The sequence below is a fragment of the Sphaerodactylus townsendi genome, linkage group LG05 (genome assembly GCF_021028975.2).
Source record: "Sphaerodactylus townsendi isolate TG3544 linkage group LG05, MPM_Stown_v2.3, whole genome shotgun sequence".
In the NCBI taxonomy this organism is placed as follows: Eukaryota; Metazoa; Chordata; class Lepidosauria; order Squamata; family Sphaerodactylidae; genus Sphaerodactylus; species Sphaerodactylus townsendi.
This window is the reverse complement of record NC_059429.1, coordinates 48264720-48290786: the sequence shown is the minus strand read 5'-3', so window position 1 is coordinate 48290786 and position 26067 is coordinate 48264720. Positions and strand designations below refer to the sequence as shown.

General features: G+C 40.0%; 1 protein-coding gene across 4 annotated transcripts in view; it reads right to left on the bottom strand.

Annotated features, from left to right (window-relative positions):
• Positions 1 to 26067, bottom strand: part of TTLL7 (tubulin tyrosine ligase like 7) — a 75525-nt gene that overhangs the window by 32498 nt on the left and 16960 nt on the right. For 3 of the 4 annotated variants that reach the window (XM_048496591.1, XM_048496588.1, XM_048496589.1), the window contains exons 4-14: positions 24238 to 24359; positions 22609 to 22676; positions 17534 to 17692; positions 15139 to 15355; positions 11955 to 12119; positions 10516 to 10674; positions 6500 to 6594; positions 5119 to 5266; positions 4949 to 5022; positions 3436 to 3571; positions 2501 to 2587 (exon numbers count right to left, since the gene is read on the bottom strand). In XM_048496591.1, coding sequence (XP_048352548.1) covers positions 2501 to 2587; positions 3436 to 3571; positions 4949 to 5022; positions 5119 to 5266; positions 6500 to 6594; positions 10516 to 10674; positions 11955 to 12119; positions 15139 to 15355; positions 17534 to 17692; positions 22609 to 22676; positions 24238 to 24359 — 1430 coding nt within the window. Of the gene's footprint in view, positions 1 to 2500; positions 2588 to 3435; positions 3572 to 4948; positions 5023 to 5118; positions 5267 to 6499; positions 6595 to 10515; positions 10675 to 11954; positions 12120 to 15138; positions 15356 to 17533; positions 17693 to 22608; positions 22677 to 24237; positions 24419 to 26067 lie in introns of all 4 variants that reach the window. The other variant, XM_048496590.1, reaches the window with a different exon arrangement.

Sequence of the window (26067 nt, the reverse complement as noted above, 5' to 3'; positions counted from 1 at the left end):
GCTACCCTCTATATTAATGTTATTGGGTTGGATCCAGAATTTCTGTCCTGCCAGTGGTGGAGCCTGTCTCCAACATAAGGTGGGTTCTGCTGGTGAAAGCTTTGGGAGGGCATGGTTCCTTGTGCTGACAGAACCCTCCACTAACCTGTGTAACAGAAGTGTTTGATCCAGCACAATGGGTTTATATGAATATGGCCAATACTGAAGATGCTGCTCGTATTAACCATCTTAAATTCTGGAGAATTAGATTGTACTCATTGAATAGTAACTATGAAGAATTGGTAGGAACCAAAAGATGTGGTCACATGAGCTTGGATGAAAGTATATGAAAATCAACTTACTCATTCCTTTTCTCTCTCCCACCTCTAAAATATGGATGGATATACCCATGGTGGGGAAGACATAGTGAATGTCCTTCTCAACTATCTTGAAATAAACTCATTGTTTAACATGCGTATACTTGTTTTATATTAATATCCCACTTTCCTCCCTGACTGGGGACTCATATACTCCCCCCCTCCTCTATTTAATGTTCACAACAACCACCTTGTGAGGCGGTGGTGGGATTCAGCAGGTTCGCACCACTTCGGCAGAACTGGCTGTTGAAATGGTGCTTGTATACAACCAGTTGTTAAATTAATTGAATCCCACCACCGGAACCGGTTGTTAAATTATTTGAATTCCACCAGTGTTGTGAGGGTAGATTATGCTGAGAGATTGTAGACGTCCCAGGGTCACCTGGCAGACTTCCACAATTGTGAGAGAGATTCTTGGTCCTAGTCCAGATTCTAGTTCAACATTATAACCACTATACCAGATTATATACTATTAAAAAAAAATCACCATACATCTTTTAATGGTTTCATCAATATTCTGTTCATTAAACATTTATTCTAAAATAACATAAAATGTTATAATACAGGTTTAGAATGATCTAAAACATACACACATAAGGATTATTAAGCCCTACACAACAAAAACAGGACTTGGCCTGCTCTGTTTCATTCTAATCCCATATGGGGACATTATATAGAGTAAGGACTCATTTATCTTTCACAATACAAGAGAAGGAAAAGCAAGAGACTGAGACAAAAAACAGCCACAGGAACAATAGACAAGGTCAGATAATTGTCCCTCCTCTCTCCATAAAGCAGACACAAAACAGAACATCAGTGCGAGCAATTCTCATGAAACATATCATGTTTTGAAAGACTATAGCCACCCCTGCCCTCCCCTAACAAAGACTACTAAATGTTTTGCCAGCAATTAAGTTAGGTTTTAATATGGCACTTGCACTCCAATGATTCTAAGTAAGCTGCTCAGCATGTAATGGCCAGTTTGTCTACGAATACTAAGGATATAATGCAACAATGGAAAGGGCAGAAAAACTTCATGAATTGCTGGTGAAACATATGCTCCAAGTGGTACTTGGCAAGTGCTTGGGAAGCATAAAGAGTTGATTGATGTCTGAATAAATTATGACTTTCACAAAGAGCCCAGAATGACTCAGGATTTCTTCATCACACAGAGTCATTCCTAGCAAGCAAAAGATCAACGATGCCCTTACATTTCAGCCCCTGTGGCTCCAATTTGAGTGGGGCCTAAAAAGGAAAGGAAGACTAATCCCATGCCAGCAAGTTCACTAGTCTATACTACTCTCTTCCGCTTCACACTATTAGACCTAGTAGGAAATAAGATAGGCACTTCGTCTTGCTCTTTAAAGAGCTAATAGGAGTGCATCTACCTGAGCCACTTACGGTAATACCTTTGCAGTTTGAGAGCAATTTTTGCATTAATGCAAGAGCATCAGCCATGTCCCTGTGCTGGACTCCTAATTGTCCAGTCATTTGAACATTTGAACTTTGATCTACAATCACATCCTCAGAATTGGGGAAGAAGATTAAAGTATTCAGTAAACAAAAAAAAAGGCAAACCTACCCTTTCGAAACTTTGACAACGTTATTTCCCAGCTTGTCCCGTGTTTTTACATATACACCATGAATGATAAATATGTTCTTAACTGCTTGACCCAATTATTTGCTTTCTAACCCCAAAAGTATTTTCATATTTTTGTCTTTAAGACATCAGCACTTGGGCAGGGTGTGTATGTGTATACACACACACACACACACACACACACACACACACAAATGTGCACTTATGCACTTTATTTTCTGTGGAAAACCAGTACCTAGAAGCACAATATAGTGAGCATAGTTTAACTATGTTGAGCACAACATGCCACCTAGAGGTCATAACTGGCCAGTTCAGGACTTCCCAAAAATTCAAAGTGCAGTATCTTTAAGTTTAGGGAAGGACAGGTGAAATAACACTGTACCATTGTCTTCCCAGGGCAATGTATTCTCCTCCCAGTCCAATCAAAACCACACCATATCATCTTCAGCTCTTCACAGCAGTCCTGTTGTATACCTAAATTGTACTTGTACTCAGCTGTAACATTTTTAAGAGCAAAGAAGTACTAAATCAGTCTATGACATACCTTTGGTCCACGAGGTCTAGCAGATTTTCCCATTAGCTTTTCATCATCCAGTTCACACTGCTCCAGAAGATCCAAGATGTCTTCTTCCTGAAAAGATAAGTCAGAAGGATCTGCATGAAGGCAGAATGCAGAGGGAAACTATAGTAACAAACACATTTTGCTTCTCAGCAGGGACTAAGTGTCTCTGCCAATCTTGAAGAGTCTAATTAAAGTAAACCTAAACCTTACTAGAAGTAAATGCTTTCTCTGTTGTGCCTTTCATTCCCTACCAACTACCTGTAATCCTAAACTTTGCTGGCAATGTTATACTAATTAAAGGACCATTACTACACCAGACTTCCATGCAAATGAGATAGAAAAGAAAAATGTTTAATAAGTATTTATGCCAAAGGCCATTTACAAAAATACTAGTTTTATCCTAACATTAACCCTGTAGCTCAGCCTACCAGAATTTATTGAATCTGTATTACACAGAGACACAAGACTCATTTGCAAATTTGATAGGGATGCAACCAGATGAGATGTAAGAAGAGCATCGTCACAGCCAACTTATAGTGACCCCACAGATTTTTCCAGAAAAGAAAGGTTCAGAGATAGTTTTCCACTGCCTGCTACTGTGGAGCAATCCCAGTCTTCCTTGGTGGTCTCACATCCAGGACTCACCCTGCTTAGGTTCTGACAAAATCAAGCTAGCCTGGGTTATCCAGATCAGAACAAGATAGTCCCTGTCAACAGAATTCCCAGTTTAGGTACATAAGGGTCACACTGGAGCAAGGCAGACTGAACACAAGCAAACTTGAATGCATCTTCACTCACACTCTAGCCTTTTTAACAATGCAAATTTCTTCAGTTATTTTAGTAAAGGATGTTTATTAAATGACTCCATGATGTCATAGAGCATCTAACTTGATATCAATAGTTGATTCCGCTTGTACCTTCATCTTTTTCAGAGGGTTGTTCATTTCCCGCTGAAGTGAGGCTGCTCTTCCAGCAAGGAATGTCTGAAAGGCAGTAGCTAACAAACCTTCATATTTTTCAAGTAGCATCTTGTCATCAGGAGGATAAATTCGTCTACAAAAAGGGAGATGAAAGTCATGAAATATAAGCATGGGTTACAATCCAAAGGGCATCACCTGAGCACATTACAACATTGAAACAAATTGGAGTCACACAAGAGCAAAGCTGACCACTATTACTGTTTCTCTTCATTTTAATAGGATGATCAAATGAGATTTTCCCAGTAGTCTATGCTCATGATCAAATGCAACTCTGTATTAACTTGCCAAGTTACAAATGTAGCTGAAAAATACCATCAACAAATCTTTTAGGAAGAAGAAATTTTTAATCTTCATCACATATGTAACATATACTGCAAACACTCGTTCTAGTTAAAAGAAATATATGTTTGTGTGTATGAATGTGTGCTTTTTAACTGGGGCAAGTGTGAGGGAGTGCCAACTATAAAAACAAAATTGGGACTCTGCTACTCCTCCTAAAAAGGATTTAATCTTTGAAACCTCACTGAAATGTCAACTTCAGGAGTACGTGAGGCATGAAACATTAACAAAATACTATATTCATAATGTAGAAGTATAAAAATTGGTTATAAGAAATGGAGAACATACATCCCCTAGCTGCCCCACTGCCTTCTTCATAAAACCGCTGTCAGTCCAGAAGCTTCTTTATACCCATTCAACTGAGGTGAAACAACCTGTGATAGATCACTAATATTTGTATCTCATTGTATTTTGAAGCCTCCAGTCCAAATGATTGGAACAGTACAGTCTGCGTACAATGTATAATGATATTGTGTATGTGTGTATGTATATACATATATACATATACATATACTATATGTATACACATAATATGTATAATGATGATTATATATCAGAACATAAATAACTATTAATACTCATCTTCTAAGGAACTCCTATGAATCTATCACAAAACACTTTGTACTGCAGAGGTTTCTGAACATGACGGAAGGTACATAGCTGACTCACTCGGAGTACTGGTTTTGCTAGCTGGGAATTTCAATACCTTGTTGGAACTGGTAAGGTACCTCAGACACACTCAGCACTCCATTGTAGCTGTGTATCATAGGGGATGATCAACAGTGACAGGCAAGTTATCTTTTAAGAAAGGCTGTCTGCCATTACTTATCATCTGACTGAGGAATTACCAACAAACCATCAAGCAAACCCAAGGTTCCCTGAAACAATGTCAGAAACCAGGTCTGACAAAGCTGCCTTGTACCATTCAAGCTAAAATGTGTGCAAACTGATTCCTAAATTAGCTGGTACCATTTCTGTTATACTGATCGAAAAAAATCATCCATCACCAATCTTTGCATAAACAGGATTAAAGTACAGTCAGTGTCATTATTGCTATGGTGAAGGGGCATCAGTGGCTTATTTTGGACAGAAAAGGCAGAATCATAGTTACCTGTAATTTCCCATATGTCTATTTTCATGCTGTTCTTTGGATATCTGCCTGCGCACTTGTGCAAGTCTCTCTTTCTAAAAATAAAAAAAACATTTAAGAAGCAATAGAACACATTTCTTGTGCAATGGCAGAAATTGAGCTTTGCCTAGTTTTTTGTTTGTTTTAAATACCAGTTCCTCTTTCTTCCTTTCCAATGAGCGGCGCTGCTTCTCCCAATCTGATGACACTGGTGATAGCCTTTTCATAGAGCCTTGCCCGTAAAGTCTTTTCTGAGCTTCTGCTTTTTGCTGAGCTAAATTTTTTCTTTTGTCACTTGTCCTAAAGTGAATATTATAGGTAAGCAGACATAAATTAAAGTACAGAAGGCAGTAATGCATCCATACTTCACATATTCACTTATATCATGTCAATGTTCTGTTAAATAATCCCATGATAACATTTCTAGAGATACTAAACAGAAGAAGTGGCAATCACTTACGGGCCCTGTAACCAAATAATATATATCTTCTTCAAGTACATAAGAACATAAGAACTAGCCTGCTGGATCAGACCAGAGTCCATCTAGTCCAGCATTCTGCTACTCGCAGTGGCCCACCAGGTGCCTTTGGGAGCTCACATGCAGGATGTGAAAGCAATGGCCTTCTGCTGCTGCTGCTCCTGAGCACCTGGTCTGCTAAGGCATTTGCAATCTCAAATCAAGGAGGATCAAGATTGGTAGCCATAGATTGACTTCTCCTCCATAAATCTGTCCAAGCCCTTTTTAAAGCTATCCAGGTTAAGTGTTGCCGTAAAGGCTATGTTTGGTTCATCCTGCTCTTCCCCTTCCCTTTTAGTGTGGCACAGGTCTCTTTCTACTAGCCCTAGGGATGCCAAGTAAAAAAGTTTCTGGCTATTACCCAACAAAATGATCAAGAGCAAGCAGAAAGAGTTAGAGCGTACCTAATTATTACATTAAGAATTCACACACCACAGAAAAACCAGGTTGGGTCTGGGTCTCCACCCTTTCTGAAGTCAGATGTGAGTTGTGAGTTTCCTTCAACTGACACATGTGTGGTCCCCACAGCAAGCATAGAGATGGGGTTTTGCAGCCTTCCTACCATTCCATCTTCCTAAAACTGTCCTAAAGGGTGCTACTATATATGGGATATATGGAGGTTTCCCTAATAGGGAAAAAGGAAAAAAAGCCTTGTAAAACAACCACAAAATGAAACTGCACTGGGTAATTTTACCCTAACAATCAGAGATTAGCAGCAAGACTGACAGGACTGGAATCTGCCACTTGAAGAGACTGTTCTATAGCAAGGCTGACCTTGGGCCTTCTAGAGTTCCAAAGATTTAACCAAATGAGGACTTATTCTGCTCTCTAATGTATTCTCTGACAGGGTAATGACATTAGATTCAACTCATATCTTTACACTGCAAAGCTGTTAAACAATTAAAAGAGTTTAATGTAAACGTTGTTTTCCACAAAGCATTTCTATTACTTTTAAATATTAAAACATACTTTTCCTCTCATAACTAAAGAAACAAAAATAAATTGTCTAAATTTACCTTATATTGAGCAGCTTTAATGCATTCAGCAGAACACCTTTTTTCACATCATAGTCAATTTTTTGGTCTGTACCAAAGCTTGGGGCTCGATTAATCTGAAGAAATCCAGAAGACAGCACAGCTTCAGAATATATAGTCCACAGGTTAAAAAGCTGGGAAACAATCTGTTTCTGTCTCTCTCACACACACACAGTATTTGGGCCAGATTTCAGAAAAAAAGTGGCAACTGTATCGCTCCATAAGGGAAAACACAGTCTTGAGTTAATTCTAACCATTTATGCTTTGCCTACTGATCTGTAAAATGCCTCAAAATTAGGGCATTATCAAATACATTCACTTTGCAATTATTTCTTCTAAAATTAGAATATTAACACAGTATCTCAGCAAAAGAACTTATGGGGTAATCAAGTAAGAGTGGATTCTCTTATCTAAATGCATATTACAACAATCCAAAACATGATTACACACTGAACTTTCTAAAGCATGAACCAAATAAGAACATTAATGTAAAATATTATTATGCTATTGTGCTTTTGATGTACATAAAGAAATTGTCTTGCTAACTGCCAGAAAAAAGAATGGTTTGGATTTATATCCCACTTTTCTCAACCGTAAAAAATCTCAAAGGAGCTCACAAGTGCCTTCCCTTCCTCTCTCCACAACAGACATCTTGTGAACTAGGTGGGATTGAGAGAGTTCTGAGAGCTGTTGCTAGCCCAAGGACACCCAGCAGGCTTCATATGCAGGACTGGGGAAACAAACCTTGTTCACAAGGCTAGAGTCTGCTGCTCATGTGGAGGAGTCGGGAATCAAACCTGGTTCTCTAGATTAGCATCCATCACTCTTAACCACTACACCATGCTGGCTCTCATTGTAAGTTGTTATAACTGAAAATTTTGGTTCAAGGGTCTTTTCTTTCTCCACAGAGTAAAATGTATTATAAAACAGAGTTAAAAGGAAGACTATGTGTTATTCATGCACTCTGCAAAAGCCATCCTTTTACTTTCCAGAATCCACATTTAAGAACTACAAAATATAAAAACAACTGCAAATAAAATTGTGCATTAGGTGCAAACTGAGTTCAACAACTTCTGTGGACTTCACAACTAACTGAACCCACTGAGTATGATTCAGATCCCCAGAGGATATTCACTATTCGTGGGCTATGAAATTGTGAAGTACTTCTGTGGCCAAAGGAGCTGGTTTCCACTGGATTCTAGCTCAGGCTTGAAATGCCAGTTTATTAGTGCAAGTGAAGTGTCACTCAGTCACACTAAGAAATAGAGGTACAAAAAATAGTTCTGATGTTGCTTCAATAACAGGATCATATATTCTTAGGATTCTATGTTCATGTTATCTCAATTCCCTGAGCCCAAGTTCAAACTAGAAATGAAACAAGAGTTCCATGACTGGATCCCCTGAACTTTTCAAAAATTGATGACACTGGTCTGATGGTAAATGATACAGCAATTGTGCTGAAGCTAAGCAGGCACAGGTCCAGATGGTACCCTGATGGAAGATCAACCAGGAAACCTAGGGACACTGCCTTGAATTCCATTACAGGCAGGGTATAATAAATACAGTAATAAATAAGAAGGGAGAAAAGATGGATCAGCGCCAAGGCATTGGGGAAGGAAATAATTTAGCATTTTCTGCTGCCCCATTTTTTCAGTGCAAAGGAAAAAACTGTCCACTACGATCAGATTTCCTAATATTCAATTGTTAAAAAGCAGAAGAGATTGGATCACAGATTGCTTCCATTATACATAGTTTGGCCCTCTGTCAGAAACTGATAGATCACTTTTGTACACTCTAATCTGCCATCTAACCGACAGGGACCAGGGTATGAATTCCGAGTACCCGACCTTCTGGCACCTTCTCTTTCCTGGGAACTATCTTGAAACAAGGGATAAGCCACTCCATTTCCAAATTGGCTAATATTCATTGACATCCATATCTCTTGCTGTCTTTGCAAGACAAGTTGCACTGCTCCTTAAATTGCTCATGTTTCCTCAAGCCAAGACACTGACTATGGTAACTTATACTTCTTCTTCTCACATTTCCAGTCTGATATTTTTCACTTTCACTAAGCTTCATCTGAACTTTCTTTAGTGTTTTTCCCCCTCTGGGCCTCCTCTCCGAACATCCCATGGACTCTTGCTCTTTACTTATAATATCCTGTCCAGACTCATCCTTAGTTCTTGATTTCCCCATTTCTTCACCTATACTTGGATTCCGAATCAACTCACTTTCCAACCCCATCTGAGTGCCATGCAGATATGTGTTCAGATCTATTCAACAGACAGAAATTGTACATCTCTATGGACCAATTTACCTATTAATGTACTCAACACAAAGTGTTGATTTTTTCTCATCTGAAAACTACATAGGAGAAACTAGTTTGACCAGAACTGATTTCTCAGTTGGAAAAAGAAACTTTTGACTTCCTCCACTAGATGGTGCAAGATGGGCTACTTTAAAGTCCAATGACCGCCTATTAGAAATTTGAAGGCTCTCGTGTGTCTAGTTTCAGAAACAAACCATCACACAAGCACAAGTCAGGAGGTAGGGTGCCATTTATGCTTTAAGTTACAGAACACTAAAATGTCAGCTAACTATGATTCTGCACCATTTTTCATACATTGTAAGAGAAAATTTCCAACTATTTGCTATTTTCCTGCAAGCAAAGGATGGCACACACAGAGCACTACAGCCCCAACACTTAATTCCAAGCTACTTGACCTGGAGCTCAAGACTAATGTGAAAGCATCTACTCATTAATGTGCCAAAGTTATTGCAGTGCAAGACTTGGAGATGGGTTTAAATCCCTCATGTACCAAGGAGCTGATGAGATGTTTTTGAGGATGCCACTATCTCTTGGGCCCTTTCTGCACGGATAAAACCCGTTGGGGGAGGGGAACTTTGCATGGATCCTGCTCCTAAGGCGAATCCACTCCTAACATGTGTTTCCTCCATACCCATTTTTTCATAAACAGGTAAATTCTAATCGCATAAATAGTACATAAATAGGTAAATTCTAATCGCACTATTTGCAATTCTTTAGTTGTAATGTGGACTGCAGCTGCTCGCGAGCGAACGGCTGCCCCTGGAAGGTTTTCCCTGCACAGCTACACAGCATGGGAGGTGAGCTTTTTTTAAAAGACGCACCTCCATGCAAAGGCACGATGGCAGCCTGCATTGCTTCCATGGGCTCTGTTCGCTGCCTGCACAGAGGCATGCGAACAGGACAGCAAGAGAGTGGGTTACTTTATCCCGCCTGCAACCTGCTCTCCCGGTGCTGTGCGGAAGGGGCCTTGATTCATCCTGCCTCAAAGGTCAAACTACTTTTATCTCTTCTGAGAAAGAAGAGATCATCGATTTCATAAATAAAATAGAAATATGCCAAGTTGGGACGTTGCTTGTAGGAAAGCATCAGAGAATGACAAAATTCAAAATCCCCTTTACTGTGATATGTGCTGAAAATCAAGCATCGTAAGGAAGAGAACCTTGTTGGTGGATGGCACGGGCTACTAATGCCAGTAGGGCAGGGTCCTTTCACAGGTTGATTTGTTAAACATTGTAGTTATTTAAGTTTGGCTGTTTTATGAGTTATAAAAGGTGAGCATGAAGCTCCTAGTTCAAAATCAACTCACAAGAAAAACTCATGGCAAGCCCATCTTTCAGGGTAAAATTGTGTTACCTTGACAAATATGTGCTGCTGAGATTACAAGTGTATACTGATTCTAGGAAACCCCTAACAAAGCAAGAGTGCAACATGACCTGCCCCCCATGGCTGCTAGGACACAAAAAGACTTTCAGAAGTACGTGGCCTCTGAAAATTGAGGTCTATCAAGCATTCTTTCAGCTTTTGTTTAACATACGTACCAGCTGTCAGTTCCAAATATCAAGTTTTGAACAACAGCTGACCTTTTTCCCTTCATTGTATTGGACAGACTGGATATTATTGAAGAAATGTTTCTTTCACGTTTTTCAAACTCATTTTTCAAACAACTTACCTCTAAGAGCCATGGCTTGAGTTTTCTGTCTAACAAAATATCAAACCCCAGAACTTCAAAGCAAACACTGTCACTTCCTGGAGACTGTCCTGGTCTGCACATTCGGTAAGCATGAAGGACATGCGGCTCTGCTACTATGAGTGTCTTCACCACTAATTCCTGGGGGTTGCACAAAACAACAAGGATAACAGAATTACACTTTTTTTTAGATCACAGACAGTTAACATTCAAATGTAGAAACCAGATGGATCCAACTGAATTTAGAAAATCTAACCAATAGCTGATTCCATTCTAAATCACAACACCCTTGGGGACAAATTAATGTAAGGATTTAATGGGGACTGCCAATGTGTTATTTTGTGCAGTTCATTTATGATTCACCTGGAACAGGAGTCAGCAACCTTTAAAACTCAAAGAGCCATTTGGACCCTTTTTCCACGGAAAAGAAAACACGGAGCCGCAAATGCTTTTTTACATTTAAAATTAAGATAACACTGTATATATTGGGTTTTTTTACCTTTTTACTCCGCTCATTCTCAGAAGCGCCTGGATGTGCCCGCCCTGCTGCCTGCAGGGCGGGCAAGGATGGGGCCAGCGGCTCGACCTGGCCAGCCACCAGGTAAGCACCTGCCCCAAACCAATGGGGCAGGTGAGAGGTGATGGATGCACCCGCCCTGCTGCCTGCAGGGCGGGTGAGGATGGGGCTGGCGGCTCGGCTTGTGGAGCCACAGTGCAAGGGCAGAAGAGCCGCATGCGGCTCTCGAGCCGCAGGTTCCCGACCCCTGACCTGTAACAATCTAATTCTTGGCCATTTTTATTTATTTAGATTTTAGATTTTTAAACCACCCTCCCCTAAAGGGCTCAGGATGGTGAGCAAATACAATAATATATTAAAAGTAAGTCATTAAAACCTATATACAATTAAAACGATAAATATTATCAATAGGAACTATATAGCAACAGTAACAGACAGCAATAAAACCCCCACACTCCCTCCCTCAAGACATGAAATAATTATTTCTCTGCCCTGCAAACACGATAGAACTTTCTATGCTCATGATCAAAGATCAGTGTATTGGTTCAAGTTTCAGATTAGGATCTGGGAGACCCAGGGTTGAATCCCCACTCTGCTATGGAAGTTAGTTGGGTGACCACGGGCCAGGCACACACATTCTGCCTAAGCTATCTCACAAGTTGTCATGAGGAAGGGAAGATATAAGCTGCTTTGGTTCCCTATTGGGGATAAAGTCAGGATATAAATGAATGAAAATATAAATCAACATGAGATTTGCCCTGTATTAGGTCTGGCAAATTTATAAACGCACATGCTTATACATCAAAAACTGGATTAGATTCCAGACCAAATTGAGAAGGGAAGGGAACGCATAATATGCTAACATGCAAATAAACACAGCAATTGCATATTAGTTGTCTCTTACTGAAATATCATTCCAGAATTTGGAAACATCAAGGTGATTTGTTTGTAGAAACTCAGTAAACCACTTTATAGAGCGCTTACTGCCTTTGTCTTCAGTTTCATCCCGATCAAAACGTTCATTATGCTTATTTACAGAATAATTCGTCAAGTGCATATATAGCTGGCTCTAAATGTGAAAGACAGAAGAGAGACCCTGATCAATAGAAAATGGAGAGAAAGTTTGTAGATGACATTATAAAACAGGAGATGGGTACATGATTGAGCATAGCCAAGAAAATGGATTAGACTTTTACAATTTATCATTTATACTTAATGGCTACAAAATAGTGATTTAACAATCCATTACCATGGATATCTATAGCAAAAAACCTATGTGTAAAATGGACATCATATTCCAAAGTTTCAGAGTTATGCATGCAGTATTTTTTTCTTAGTCCAGCAAAAAGATGAACATATTGGAAGTCAGAACTCACAGGAATTAAGCCCACTTATCTCCTTAAAGTAAAATAAATATTTTGTCAGATTAGATTATATACATTCACTGGACCACAGACTGCAGAAAAGTTGTGTGCACACAGCAAACAAAACAGCGTGGTTAAATTCCATGATACAGGAAGTTGTTATGCCTGAATTCTGTCTCTTCCTTCTTTTTCCCCCCAAAATAAAAATCTGGCAAATTTAAGCAACATGTATTTGTTGCTAACTTGCAGCAGAAATGAAAATCTCAATTCCATATTACATGGGAAAGCCAATACTTATCTGCCTAAATTATTTGTTTATTTAAAAAATTGGATTATAATAATCTATATGCTGATTTTGCAGGTGCATGAGCCATGCATGATAATTATTACCATGCAAGTTATTGTTGTCAAAATTAAGAAAACATTCCCTTTATGTATTCCACAACTAAAAAATTGCCTGTCCTGTTCAGCCTAGTCTAGCACTGATTCTATCCAACACTGTCTTATCCACATGATCTCCTAATCAGAGCAAGGTACACACAGTTATCCCTTGGAGTTTGATGCCAACCTCAAACAATCAAGAAGTATGTAGACCCATATGTTTTATTCATGCTGTCTCTGGCCAAAAGGGTCAGGATTATTCTCCCCATATCTACTATTCTAGTTTACAATATCTGAGGGACGGGGGATTATAATTAGAAACCATAACAAACAGAGAAATATTGGCTAGCAATCAATTCACACACTATAAAATTCACATAACCCCCTCCCCCTTGAAGACTTTTGACAGATATGTTCTGGGAGTTACCAATAGGCAATTTCATTCCCAAACATGCACAGCCTGATTCAGATCAGGTGTTCAGAGTATAAATGAGGGGCTTAAATGTCCCCCCTGCACTGCTTCTCCAATACGGAAAAACCCCAGGGAGCTGCTATTGGCCATGAGGAGAAACATACATTTATACTGAAGGCTACCATGTACAATTTTTCAATAAGGCAAACTGCAGCTCCTTGTAGCCATTTCTGATTCAGGAAATTGTGCAGAGGGAGCTGCTTAAGCCATTTCTCCTCACATACCATGGTCCTGATCCCAACTGGGTTTGTTTGGGTGCATGGAAATTAAGTTCCTAGTATGGACCTCCCAGCACAGGCCTGATCAGAAGTCTACATAACAGTCACAAGGACTTTAACATGTCAGTCAACATTTTTGGGATTAAACATCTGATATGGAAAAGTTTGATGACACAAGTATAAGCTTACTCATTAAAATAACTGGTTGGAGCAACTTTGTTTTGTTCATTTATTTATCTGACATGGTTCCACATATTAAGCTTTCAAAACCGAACTAGACCTATATGCCATACTCTGTTTTGATGGGATGCTGGGAAGCAGCTGACTCGCACATTTAGGGGCATCATCATTATCATTATTAATTGAGTTTACATACCGCCCTCCCCCAGAGGGCTCAGGGCAGTGTACAACATAAAAATAACAGATAGAGCAATTCAACATAACCAATTTACAACCAGAAATAAATAGGCTCTATTCACATTAAGCTCCTAAAAGCCCCATTAAAATGCAGCGTTCTAAATTATAACATATACAACAGATAGTGTCCAACAACTAAGACCCTCCTAAGAGGGTCATGCCCTCTTATGTAGGCTATCTTTATGAATGTGTTAATTATTAATCTGAACCACATCAAGGGAAGGATATAGTTGTTGATATGCAGCAAAGGTTCCAATACAAAGCCAAGGGAAAACTGGAATACCACTAGACTGGAAGAAAGCTCGAACTACAATTGCATACAATGATTTTTTACACTGCCATTTATGTACTTCAGGCCATTTATGTACTTGTGGTCTACTCCGCATTGAGCGTACATTCCCTTCGGGTCTGATTCTTGGTTGTGCACATGTTTCTCCCCACCTGAACTCACCCCACCACAGATCAGAGAAGTCCTGCAGTCTGTAAAAGCAGGCAAAGAGTGAATGTTTCCCTGCCTGTGCAAGGAAAGTGAAGTAGAGTAGTATTTCCTCACTTTGCCAACATTTCCGGCAGATTGATGAGCTTTTGTAGTTTTGTAGTGGCCTTTCATCTGGAAAACCAGGTTTGATTCTCTACTCCTCTATATGAGCAGTGGACTCTTATCTGGTGAACTGGGTGACCTTGATCTAGTCACAATTCTTTGAGCTCTCTCTCAGCCCCACCTACCTCACAAAGTGTCTGGTGTGGGGAGAGGAAGGGAAGGAGTTTGTAAGCCGCTTTGAAACTCCTTACAGGAGAGAAAAGTGAGGTAAAAATCCAAACTCTTTTTAATGTTGATGCTTTCAATCTATCACAGAAGCAACAGATCATTAAAACAACTCAAAAAAGAAAAGAAAGAAAAAAGCCCCATACAACCTCCAGACCTGGAAGCAGGGGAAGGCAAAATGGCTGCTGGGCTCGGAGGAACCAGGAGGCACTTCCTTGCATGTAAACTGAGAAATGTGGAGAGATCCCACTATGGACCAAACAGCCTCAGAGTAAGTACTGCATGCATGAAGGGACTCATATATTTTTAATCCAATTTGGTAGGAATCAAATGTAAAGGCAGGTGGCAGCAACACAACTTACCTTTAGACAGAAAGGATCACTTTACTTTCCAACTAATAGAAAGACTCATTAGTTGCTAAGAAATTTAGTGCTATTCTATGAAGGTTTTTTAACCCAACATTCACTTACCAGATTTGAGTCACTGGGAGCATGATACTTCTCTGTACCCATTCTCACTAGTCCATCATGATATAAAAATATTTTTAATGGATCACAGGAAGTTACCAGAATGTACACTCTTAAATCAAACTTGTAACCTTCGATAAGAAAGGGCTTCTCAAGGTACTCCTGGACTATGAGGTGCTCTTGAGAATGCAGCTTTTCTCCATTTCTTATAAGGGAGATCCTGGTTTGAAAGGGGATGGGGAAAAAGACACACCACCACAAAAAGTGAATTAAAACTTGAGCTATCCCTTTGAAAACATATTTTCTGTTACAACTAACCATTTCACCAGAATCATGACTTTCTCAGTACAGATATTTACATGTGCAATTTGTTTCAAGACCAAACTGTGTATTTCTTCCTGCGTGAGTTCTCTATGGGGATTTGCAACCATACTATTTTACTTTATTAACAAAGCTCCTTCAGCCAGAAATCTTGAGCCATACAATAAGGTTAAAACTAATTAATTTTAAAATACAAAGCCATACTACAGCTGCAAGTTCCTGGTGGCAGCTCTATTTAGAAGCAGAACAGGAGCCTGATTCTGATAGGGACCATGGTATGGGGTGAGGAGGTCCTGTTCCCCCACACTGTTTTCGCAAATAGACCGGGAGACTGTTATTTACCCTGTTGAGGATTGCCTACAGGGCTGCATATAATATATTAAAGCTGTGTCTGGTAAATGTCCCTGTTTTCAATAGTTGAATTCACACCAGTTTGGGGTAAAATTACTTCTAGTATATTTCAAACAAAAAGCCCTATCACAACCTTCAGGGTTGCCAGCTCCAGGCTGAGAAATACCTGGGGAAGGGAGACATTTAAGGGGTATGATGTCTACCTTCCAAAGCAGCCATTTTCTCCAGGGAAAATGATCTCAGTTGCCTGGAGACCAGTTACGATCCCATGGGATCTCCAGACACCCCTCCCCCAGAGGTGGGCGACCCTAGTTTTCACTGAACTAGGCCCTCAAAATGCTTTTTAGCTCACACATTTTCTTTAACAAAGACCATTAACTGAGGCTGATTCCGCATGGGCCAAAAACAGCAGTGTGAAAACAGTTTAAACCCTTTTACACCATTTTAAACCCGCTTACACCATTTTCACACCGTTTTCACATTGCTGTTTTTGACCCATGCGGAATCAGCCTATGTTTTATATTACCTAAAACAATACCGCCTAAGCAAACTAGCTAAACTTTCCTTAATTAAGATGGACAATGATTTCATCTACCATTGCATTGCAGAAAAATTAATAATTTTTGTTGGTAAATCTTTTATAAAGTATATTAATGATATTATAGCTTATTATGTAATTGAGCAGTGTATTCCTAATGATGAGCCAGAAAAATTAGGGTGGCTGGGAAATGTAGCCCTCACCCAGCTGGGAGGGCCCAGATTCCTACTCCTGGAGGGGCAAGGACTGCACTTCCCAGCAGCCCTTCCTGTAGCACGTCCCAGCAGTCCTACTCTTCTCCTCCACTCCACGGTGTGCTTCTCCCTACCAGGACTAGGCCCTATGGTGAACTCTGAAGAACATCCTGGCCGGGAACACAGGACGAACTGTGTCAAGCTGCAACGTAGCTGGAAGAGCCCATTTGCAAAGTCAGGGGGCCTGTCTATGTGTGTTGGGGGGAGGGAGAATCTGACAAGGGAGAGCCTGTTTGCAGAGTTAGGGGAGCCTGTCCATGTGTGGGGTGAAGGGGGAATCTATAAGTAAGCTTTTTTCCCCATTGAATAGTTATACTTCATTTTCATTGTCTGTGGTAAACTGCAGGGCCAAGTGAAAAGGAAAGGCAGGACAGGTTGGTCCCCTCAGTAGGGGCCATTAACCCATCAATAGCTTTCTAAAGCCCACTGTTTTTTTTGTACAATGAGCTTTACTGCTAGTACTGAAATAAGAGTGCTGGCCAATATGGTCACATTTGGATGCGGGAGACCAAGGTTCAAATTCCCACTCTGCCATAGAAGCCTGCTGAGTGACCTTGGGCCAGTCATTTACTCTTACTCTGACCTAAGCTACAGGGTCATTATGAGGATAAAGTGCAGAAGAGGAGAATGTTCTGAGCCATTCCGGGTCCCCACTAGGGAGATGAGTCAGAAATAAATAACATAAATAGCACAAAACTTTAACCAATAAACAGGATCCCAGGTATAACACTATTAGCTAGAGATAAAAATCAGACCACTATGTGCAAGTGAACTTTTGCTAAGCATTTTACAATTATATGAACAGTACATGGTACTTTGTTGGTTTCTTTCAATAGGAAAATACTGTTATAAAATGAAAGTTATAAGAAGAAAATAAAAACATAAACTCAAGATTAATTACCACATAAGCAGTATTATTTAATATTGCACATACCCATGTCCCATGGCACCATTTGCTGGCTTGACTATGAAGGTTTTCTGTCTGCGCTTTCTCTTGAGTTCTTTTACATAGTTTTGGAATTGCGTATATTCTGCTGGGATGATCCATGTCCGGGGAATAAAGCTATATTCCAGAGGCTGAGATCGGATCATTCTGAAAAACAAGAGAATCATAAGAATAATATTTTAATTATTTGAGATTAAACCATGCTCTATTTCAATGTTGGACCATATCAGACTGATCCCCTCAATGCTCCATAGGTGCCAGTGAAATCACCTTGAACATCAAAGTCATTAGAAGGTACACCTCTATTATATCTATTGTCACAAACAGTTAATGGACACCAGACAGAACACATTTCAAACGATAACAGAACTTACCACAAAGCGAGAGAAAAATTTGGATAAACATTTTGCATTAATACCAGCATGCACAGATACACCCCAATACATTACATTTAATTTAAATATATCCTTTGCATGTAGGGTTGCCAACATCCCACTACTATAGGTGATCTCCAGATGACCAAGATCAGTTCCCTTGGACAAAATGGCAGCTTTGGGGTGATGGGAAATATGGCATTATACCCTGAGGTCCTTCCCCTTCCCTCCCCAAATTCCACCCTCCCCCAAATCTCCAGGTAACTCCAATACCACATCTGGAAACCCTATTTGTATGAGAATCTTGAGGGACAGAATTTTCACACGTGCTATTATGTTGTTTACCAATGTCCACTGGTTTTTTATCCTTTAATGGGGGGTGGGGAATATATCCTACACATATAGTTATCATACATTCCATTCACTTAAACTGCCAGATGTAATCCAGTTTCCTAGTGTGCCCAATGTTTGGGGCATTAAAAGAAATGTTCACATAAAGGCACATTAAATACAGCACTTTGTTCAGGAGTGCTTTGATTATGTATTCCTGCATGGCAGGGGGTTGGACTCGCTAGCCCTTGTGGTCTCTTCCAAATCTATGATTCTAGAGACATGTAGAACTCCCATTGCTTCCATATGTTCATTTTGGTTACAGAAGCTTCATATGTGAAGTAAGGACTGGTGTCAAGAACATCATGATCTTGGTACAATAGATAAGTCTGTTACAAAACCCGCTGGTTTACTATTTAACAAAAACTTCAGAAAGTACAATAATTATAGTTTATTACTATGTTCAAGATTCCTGTAACCCAAAAATATCAACACTGCATTCAGTATATTGGAAAGGAACTACACATACCCACAGTTCATACACACACAGAATTCGTAACATGAAAAGCCCTGAGACACTCTTAAGCTCATGTACATAAGTCATCAACATGCATACAAGGTCAAAGACTCAACTTTGTATGCTTCAAAGTATTCTAAGAGATCATACCATATTCATATTTGTTTCACATTTCAGAGAAGCTCACAGACAATTGTTGACAGTGTTTCTGTAAAGCAAATAGTGCTGTAGTTTTGTCTGTGCATAAACTATTTATTTCACAGTTCTTAATCTGTAATCTAGCATGGTCTAGTGTTGGACTAGGACCTGGGAGACCCATCCTGCCATGGAAGCTTGCTGGGTAACCTTAAATCAGTCACACGCTCTCAGACTAACCTACCTTTTAGGATTATTTTGAGTCTCAAGTGGAGAAGGGGAGAAAAAGACGGGTGTAAATGAAGAACAAAAGCAAGTCTTTATTGCGTTGTTAATTCTGTAACCCAGAATTCAGTCAAAAGGCATACAGCTGATTGCTGGAGATCTCCTGGGATTACAAATGATCTTTAGGTGACAGAAATCAGTTCCCCTAGACAACATGGCCACTTTGGCAAGTGGACTTTATGACATCACAGCCCATTGAAGTCCCTCCCCTACCCAAACCCTGCCCTCCTGAGACCCTCCCCCCTCAAAATCACCAGGTATTTTCCAATCTGGAGCTGGCAACCCTATTACATCAGGTTCTACATCACCCCAGGGTTGAGTGCCTGCTTACATATTACTATAAAATTCCTTTTAGAGGGGCAACACAATTTTAGAACAACGTTAAGTACATTACAAGCGCATATAAATAACTGAAAACCTAGAAACCACTATTTTATTCCTCATTTGGCTTAACAGAATTACATGTTATAACAATGGCCAGACCAGGTTTTCTGGTTTTGCTCAAGTATATTATAAAGGAACCATTCAGGTCTCCTCTATTCACTTCAAGACCTATTCTAATACACTGCTGTTTTAGCAGGCAGCATCAGTTTGAGAGGCTTTAGTAAAATGATTCACAAGCACATTGCTGGGTAAAAGAAAGCAACTGACCCTTTTCGGAGAGCTATTATAACAAACCTCAGTTAGTTTACACTGCATGCCTGTAAGGAACAGAAGACTCTCTGTTTGAAATGAGCAAAATCAAACTAGGCACCTGGGACATAAACACAGACTGAAAGAGGGAGTAACAGTCTGGGAATCTCTGTCTCCTTGTTCTGGTATAGCTTTGATTTGCATGAATGAACATATTAACTGTATAAGGTAACAGTGGGATGGAAAAGTAGTCACAAAATACAGGGCAAGACAGCTTGTAGCTGAACTCCATTCTGTGAACCGATGCTCCCAGCCACATTGTCAGAATGTCACTGACTTTCAAGGTGGCTCCAGGAGGCCCTCTGGTGATAGCATCCAGGCTTGGTGAACTTTGCTTCTGGGGGTTCAATTTTATGGGCCCCCAGAAGGCTTATTTTGTTTCCCCACTCCTGCAAGTGAAGCCTGCTGGCTGAGTTCTCTCAGAACACTCTCAACACACCCCCTCCCACTGCCCCCAGAAGCAAAGTTCACCAAGACTGCATGCTATTACCAGGAGGGCCTCCTGGAGCCACCTTGAAAGTTTGGTGCCTATGTCTTAAAAAATGTGCAGCCTACTTACACACTCAGAAATCCCCCATTGGTTACAATGAAGGATCTTGGGCAATTTCCTGAGGTGCCTGTCAGGGGTGCATTTTTAAAGCCAGTGACACCAAAATTTCAGGGTATCATCCGGAGACTGTCCTGATAATACCACCCCAGTTTGGTGAAGTTAGGTTCAGAGGGACCAAAGTTATGGACCCTCAAAGGGGTAGCCCCATCTGTTAGCTCCCATTGGAAACAATGGGGATGGGGCACCCCCTTTGGGTGTCCATAACTTTGGCCCCCCCGACCCAAACTTCACCAAACTTGGGTGGTATCATCAGGACAGTCTTCTGATACCCTGAAATTTTGGTGCCGCTAACTTTAAAAATGTGCCCCTAGCAGGCCCAAATGTGAAAAAAAACCCCAAAAACCCCCCAAAAAATCAGACAGATCCAAACTTTGCTATGTTCCACGCTTGTATGTGGTTGATTTAGAAAAACCTCCCTCTCTGTCTGCATACCCATAGATACTATATTCCAAATCGAAGTCACCTCAGCTGCTGTTGGGTTTTCCCCAGGGATCAGTTTAAAAGCTGTTCTTCTACCTTTTTAATGTTGAGCGCCAGGAGCCTGGTTCCTTTTTGGTTAAGATAAAGCATGTCCCTTTTGTACAGACCTGCCTTGTCCCAAAAGGTTACCCAGTTCCTAATAAATCTGAAACCCTCTGCCTTACACCACCTTCTCATCCACACATTGAGACACTGTATCTCCACTTGCCTAGCTGGCCCTGCGCTCTTATCCCATATTTTGACTTGTGCCAATTGCATATTTTCACCTGTTCCTTTAGTCTCAACAGGATGCAAAAGATACATTTCCCAAAATGAATTCACAAATTAGGCATTGGACATGCATAAAAGAGAATGAGAAGAGAATGGATTCTAACATTTGAGATTGCAGGTGGTGACACTTCAGATGTTTCTTTGCATAAAAAGCTCTATGCAAATTTTTAAAAAATTGCCACAGCAGAAGGAAATGGTCTACCCCAATCATTTGATTGCTAAGCTGGTTTTGTTTTTGTAGGGTTTTTTAAACAAAGAAAGAAGCATTCCATCACCTGCAGTATGAACAGTATTCTATCACCACACTCGTCTGTATATGCAAACTATGCCTTAAAGTGCTATACAACAAGGGAATGAAAACAAGTGAAGAAATAACTCATTTAGCGATCTAGGTCACTGATAAAACAAACAACCATTGTGTGGAGCAAGAACACAAAATAAAGACACTTTATTCTGTGGAAGTGTAGAAAAGGAAACAAGAAACTAAATACAGTTAAAACTCAGCACGAATTAATGTTGTATATACACATATTAGAAAGGGAAAAATCAGAAAAATACCTGAGCATTCTATTTGTCAATGAATATTTCCATGACAATTTATACTGTTTGTAACAAAGCAATTTCAGTCTGAGAAAAGCCTCTCAGGGGACTTGGGCACAGGAGAGGCTGAGAGTCATGGCTGAGAAAGCAAGGAGGATAGCGGAGGCTAGATACTGAAGAGGCAGGGAGTTAAAGGCTTGGAGGTGAACAGAAGGGTAGGGTAGTGTAATAGAAGGGTAGGGTAGAGTAAGGCAGGCACAGGGTTTTCAGCTCTAGGTGAGGAAATACTTGGAGGTTTTGGGGGTGGAGCTTGGGGAAAGCAGGGTTTGGGCACGGGAGGGATCTCAGAAGGGAATAATGCCATAGAGGTCACCCTCCAAAGCAGCTATTTTGTTAGGGGAACTGATCTCGGTCATCTGGCGATCAATTGTAATAGTGAGAGATGCTGGAGGATGGCATTCCTAGGTAGGCACCAAACTGAAAATTGGCAGATTGGGAAAAATATGAGTAGAGCAGAAGAACAACAGAAAAGACAGAAGCTGAAGAAAAGGGAACAACAAGAAAGGAACAGTTAAAAATGTCACACAAAGCTGAAGAAACATAGTCTTATTCTTATTGGTAGGGGACTCAATGCAGATAGATAGGCAGAAGAGAAATCGGAATGAAAAGGAGAATCTAGGCAGCAAAGCACAGGGAAACTGAAGAGGCAGTGAGCTTGAAAATAGGCTGATTTGGAGACTTGATGGGAAGAGAGGCAGAAGATGCATGGAACTGAAGGAATAATATAAAATATGAAAATGAGGCTAGGGACATGGAAGAAATTAATTACTTGGTCATGTTTCTTGCTAAGAAATCCTTCCTACAGATCTCTCCCATTCCTGGGAAATGGTTGATCCTCTGGAGGAAAAAAAGAATAAACATGTAAGATAGGAGGTCACATTTTTGACACAAAATAAATCACTAGTTACAATAGCAAAAGCATACCATGATTAAATGTTCTATATTTTATTTCTGCATCACTTTAATTTTACACAAGTCACCTTGGAGACCACTGGTATGGGTATGAAATCTGTTGTTAAAAATAAATCAAATTTCCCTAAGAAGCTATCTCATACAAATGGGTCTGTTTCAGCCTTCATTCTACTACAATAATTGATAAACTGACCCATTTTAAAACAAATCTCACAAGGAAATTAAACAACATTCTCCTTTTGCAGAGAACTATCTAAAATTGTGAGGAGGACTTGGGGCTACTGCACATGGACAACTTACTTCTGATTTTCTTAGCATTGGATACAAGCATTTTAATAAGCTTGAAGAAAGAATTCCGCACAAATGTCCTTCTCTCTAAATCCCCTGTGTTGTGGAGCCGGCATATTCATTCCACACATGACCAAACAAACAGAAATATCCAGCAAGGGTGATAGGCATCACTAATGGCATCACCAGTAGCATCACAGCATCAATCCTTTTTGCACCTGCAGCCTAGCAATAATGCGCAGAAATCCTAGAGACATTTTCTCTTCTGGCAAATCTGTTGTCACTGACGATTCTCCCTTTACTTATTGGACAATTGGTGCACTTGTGGAAGGGTCAGAAAAGATCAACAAAATGGCTCCCAACTGCATTAACTTGACCCTTTCTAAATAGTATGTGAAACAAAGTTCATTCAACAAGTATTATCAATTAACAGAAGCAGCCTCCCTACAGAGCAGCCAGCACAAACAGCTCCCACCCACCATTTTTAACATTTGTTTTTAAAGGACAAGTTTAACAACAGAACACTGAAGGAAGCCGATGCACAGGTGAAGAGTTAGGGAACAGAACACTAAAGAAAATGGCTCCTGAGTCAGTGTTAACTGGTGCCATTTTAAACATAGTACGTAAAGGATCAGAGTCTCCTCCCCACCCCTGCAGATAAGTGATTTTTTTAAAAGCAGCAATAAAATATAACTAGGTAAATAAAGCAATAGTCTTAGCATGTTCTCTGAACTCTTAGCTTCCATTTTTTAAAAAAGTTAATCGCCCCTCCTCTTGCAAAGATATCCTTTTTTCCTTTTACCTCCATGAGGGAAGGAGCTAGAGGCTTTCTTTTTTTAAATGAAAGCTGAGAATTCAAAGAATCCGCTAAGTCTATTGCTTTAATGCTCCAGAAAGAAATTTTATTGCCATTTAAAAAAAACTGACCAGAAAGTGATGCAACTATAAAACTGACCAGATCATAGGGCATCTGTGTTATCTACTTCTACAAAGATCAAACCAAATGTGCACCTGGGCTTGTGGGAATACAATCTAAATTATTCATCAATGGTGGACAGAAGACCCTAGAACAGAACATATTTCTCACGCAATGAATACAAAGAAGCTGCATTTTATCACATAAGGTGCCAGAGAATCCTCATTTAATTTATCCCTTTGAAGAATTAGGGTAAGCGAAAGGCAACCTAAGTTTCCTTACCTGATAATTTCGTAGTTCTGCAATCTTTTCCTGCTGCACAGCAGAATCACTCCAGATGAGGTTTGCAGACTCATCATCGTCACGAGTCTTCACATACCCCATCTCTTCTATTGCTACACGAACTAGAAATATACATATATATGTATGTAGATATCACAAGAACTATAGAGTTCAGGACTCTCTAAAGAAAAAAATGTTAATGTTTTGTCATATAGCAATATTCACATACAGAGCATTAAATATTATGAACTTAATACACTGAATTATTTAAACTTGCATATCTAAATCTGCCTATTGCATAGCTATAATTTTATAAATTATGTTGAAAGCAAAATGGAACTTTGATGTTTTATGGGAATTTCTAATGGGAATTAAAAAGAGATTCTTATTTGATCAAAATGCTTCCAAAACAATATCTTTAGATCTAAACTGAATCTCTGAGACAAGTCAGCTACTTAAATCCATCATGAATTACAAGGTTTACTACAAGCAAGAAGTGGTTCCTTGGGTGTTTTGGGAATTACACATTCCAAGTAGCGAGTATTACCAGGTTGAAAGTTTAGTTTGCAGGGCTGGCAAAAAACAGTGTCAGTTTTCTGGAGGAGGGGGGGACCAACTGATTGGATAGTGTGGGGAGAGAAATCAGACTTTTTGAAGGGTTTGAAAAATTAGCTGGGGAAAGATTAGGCAGAGCAAGAGGAGAGGAAGTGGAGACTACCATAGGATTCCTGTGGATTCCCTGCTTCTACCCTTTAGTGAAGAGCCTGGCATTTGTGCCAATCATCAAAGTAGGACAAAGAGGACAGCCACAAATGGAAGGAAAGGGAAGCTGTAAATATGCAGAAAAAAATGCATTTTCCCTTCATCTATTGCTATGGGAGACAACACACTCGCCCCTTGCAGAATGCAGGAGAATGGGACTATGCATGTGAGCTGCCTTAACTGCCACAAAACCCTGGAAAAAGGAAGCACAGTCCAGGGGCAAGGCCAGGCTGTTAACTTGAAAGAAAGCCAACACTTTGCTACTGGTTCCCTCTCTGTGAAGTATCCAGAACGTTCCTTGGCATTTCTGCCCAAGGACAAGTTCTGAGCAATCTCCCTCACAGCATGAGCCTCACAGAAGCTGGCAGAGAAAGAAGGGCTCCCTTCTCTTTCACCCTCTCTAAAAATCCTCATTTTCTCCCCTCAACAAAATTACTATGGGAAAATTGACACTGTCAAGGTCAGGACTGAGGGTTTCGGAGACTCCATGCCACAACCACAAAATCTGAAAAGCATACACAAAATTCTCATAAGGAAAGCAAAATACTGACCTCTCAACCCCACCCCCCACCCCCAACCGTCCACTCCAACTGAACAGTCAAGCTCAGCATCAACAAACAAATGTTCCTTAATATTACTGAGTTTCACATGGGACTTTGTCAGGCATTCAGGGAATTTAAAAACATTTTGTTGCAAGTCCCCGCTTGTGATGAAACTAAGGGAAGCGGTTAATCTCTGTGTCATTTCTCTTCGTGTTAAGAACCTGCACAGTAAAGCCTACTAGAGGTTTCAACAGAGAATGGAGCTCGCACTTTGAATTGTAATCATGGGAGGAATATTCTGGTGGCAATCCAGGCTATAGCTCCCTTATATTATGTTCCTGAATGCCAGAACACATTTCCTGCGATTAACTCTGAAGGCAAAATGGGATTCTGCTGCCTGGCAGGACTTATACTCATTGTTTTTTATAAGTCATGTTTCAAACCAATGTGAAATGAATGGATTTTAACAATACACTTAGTTTTATGCACTGTGAGTAGTCTTGTTAAACATTAGGTGCTATAATGA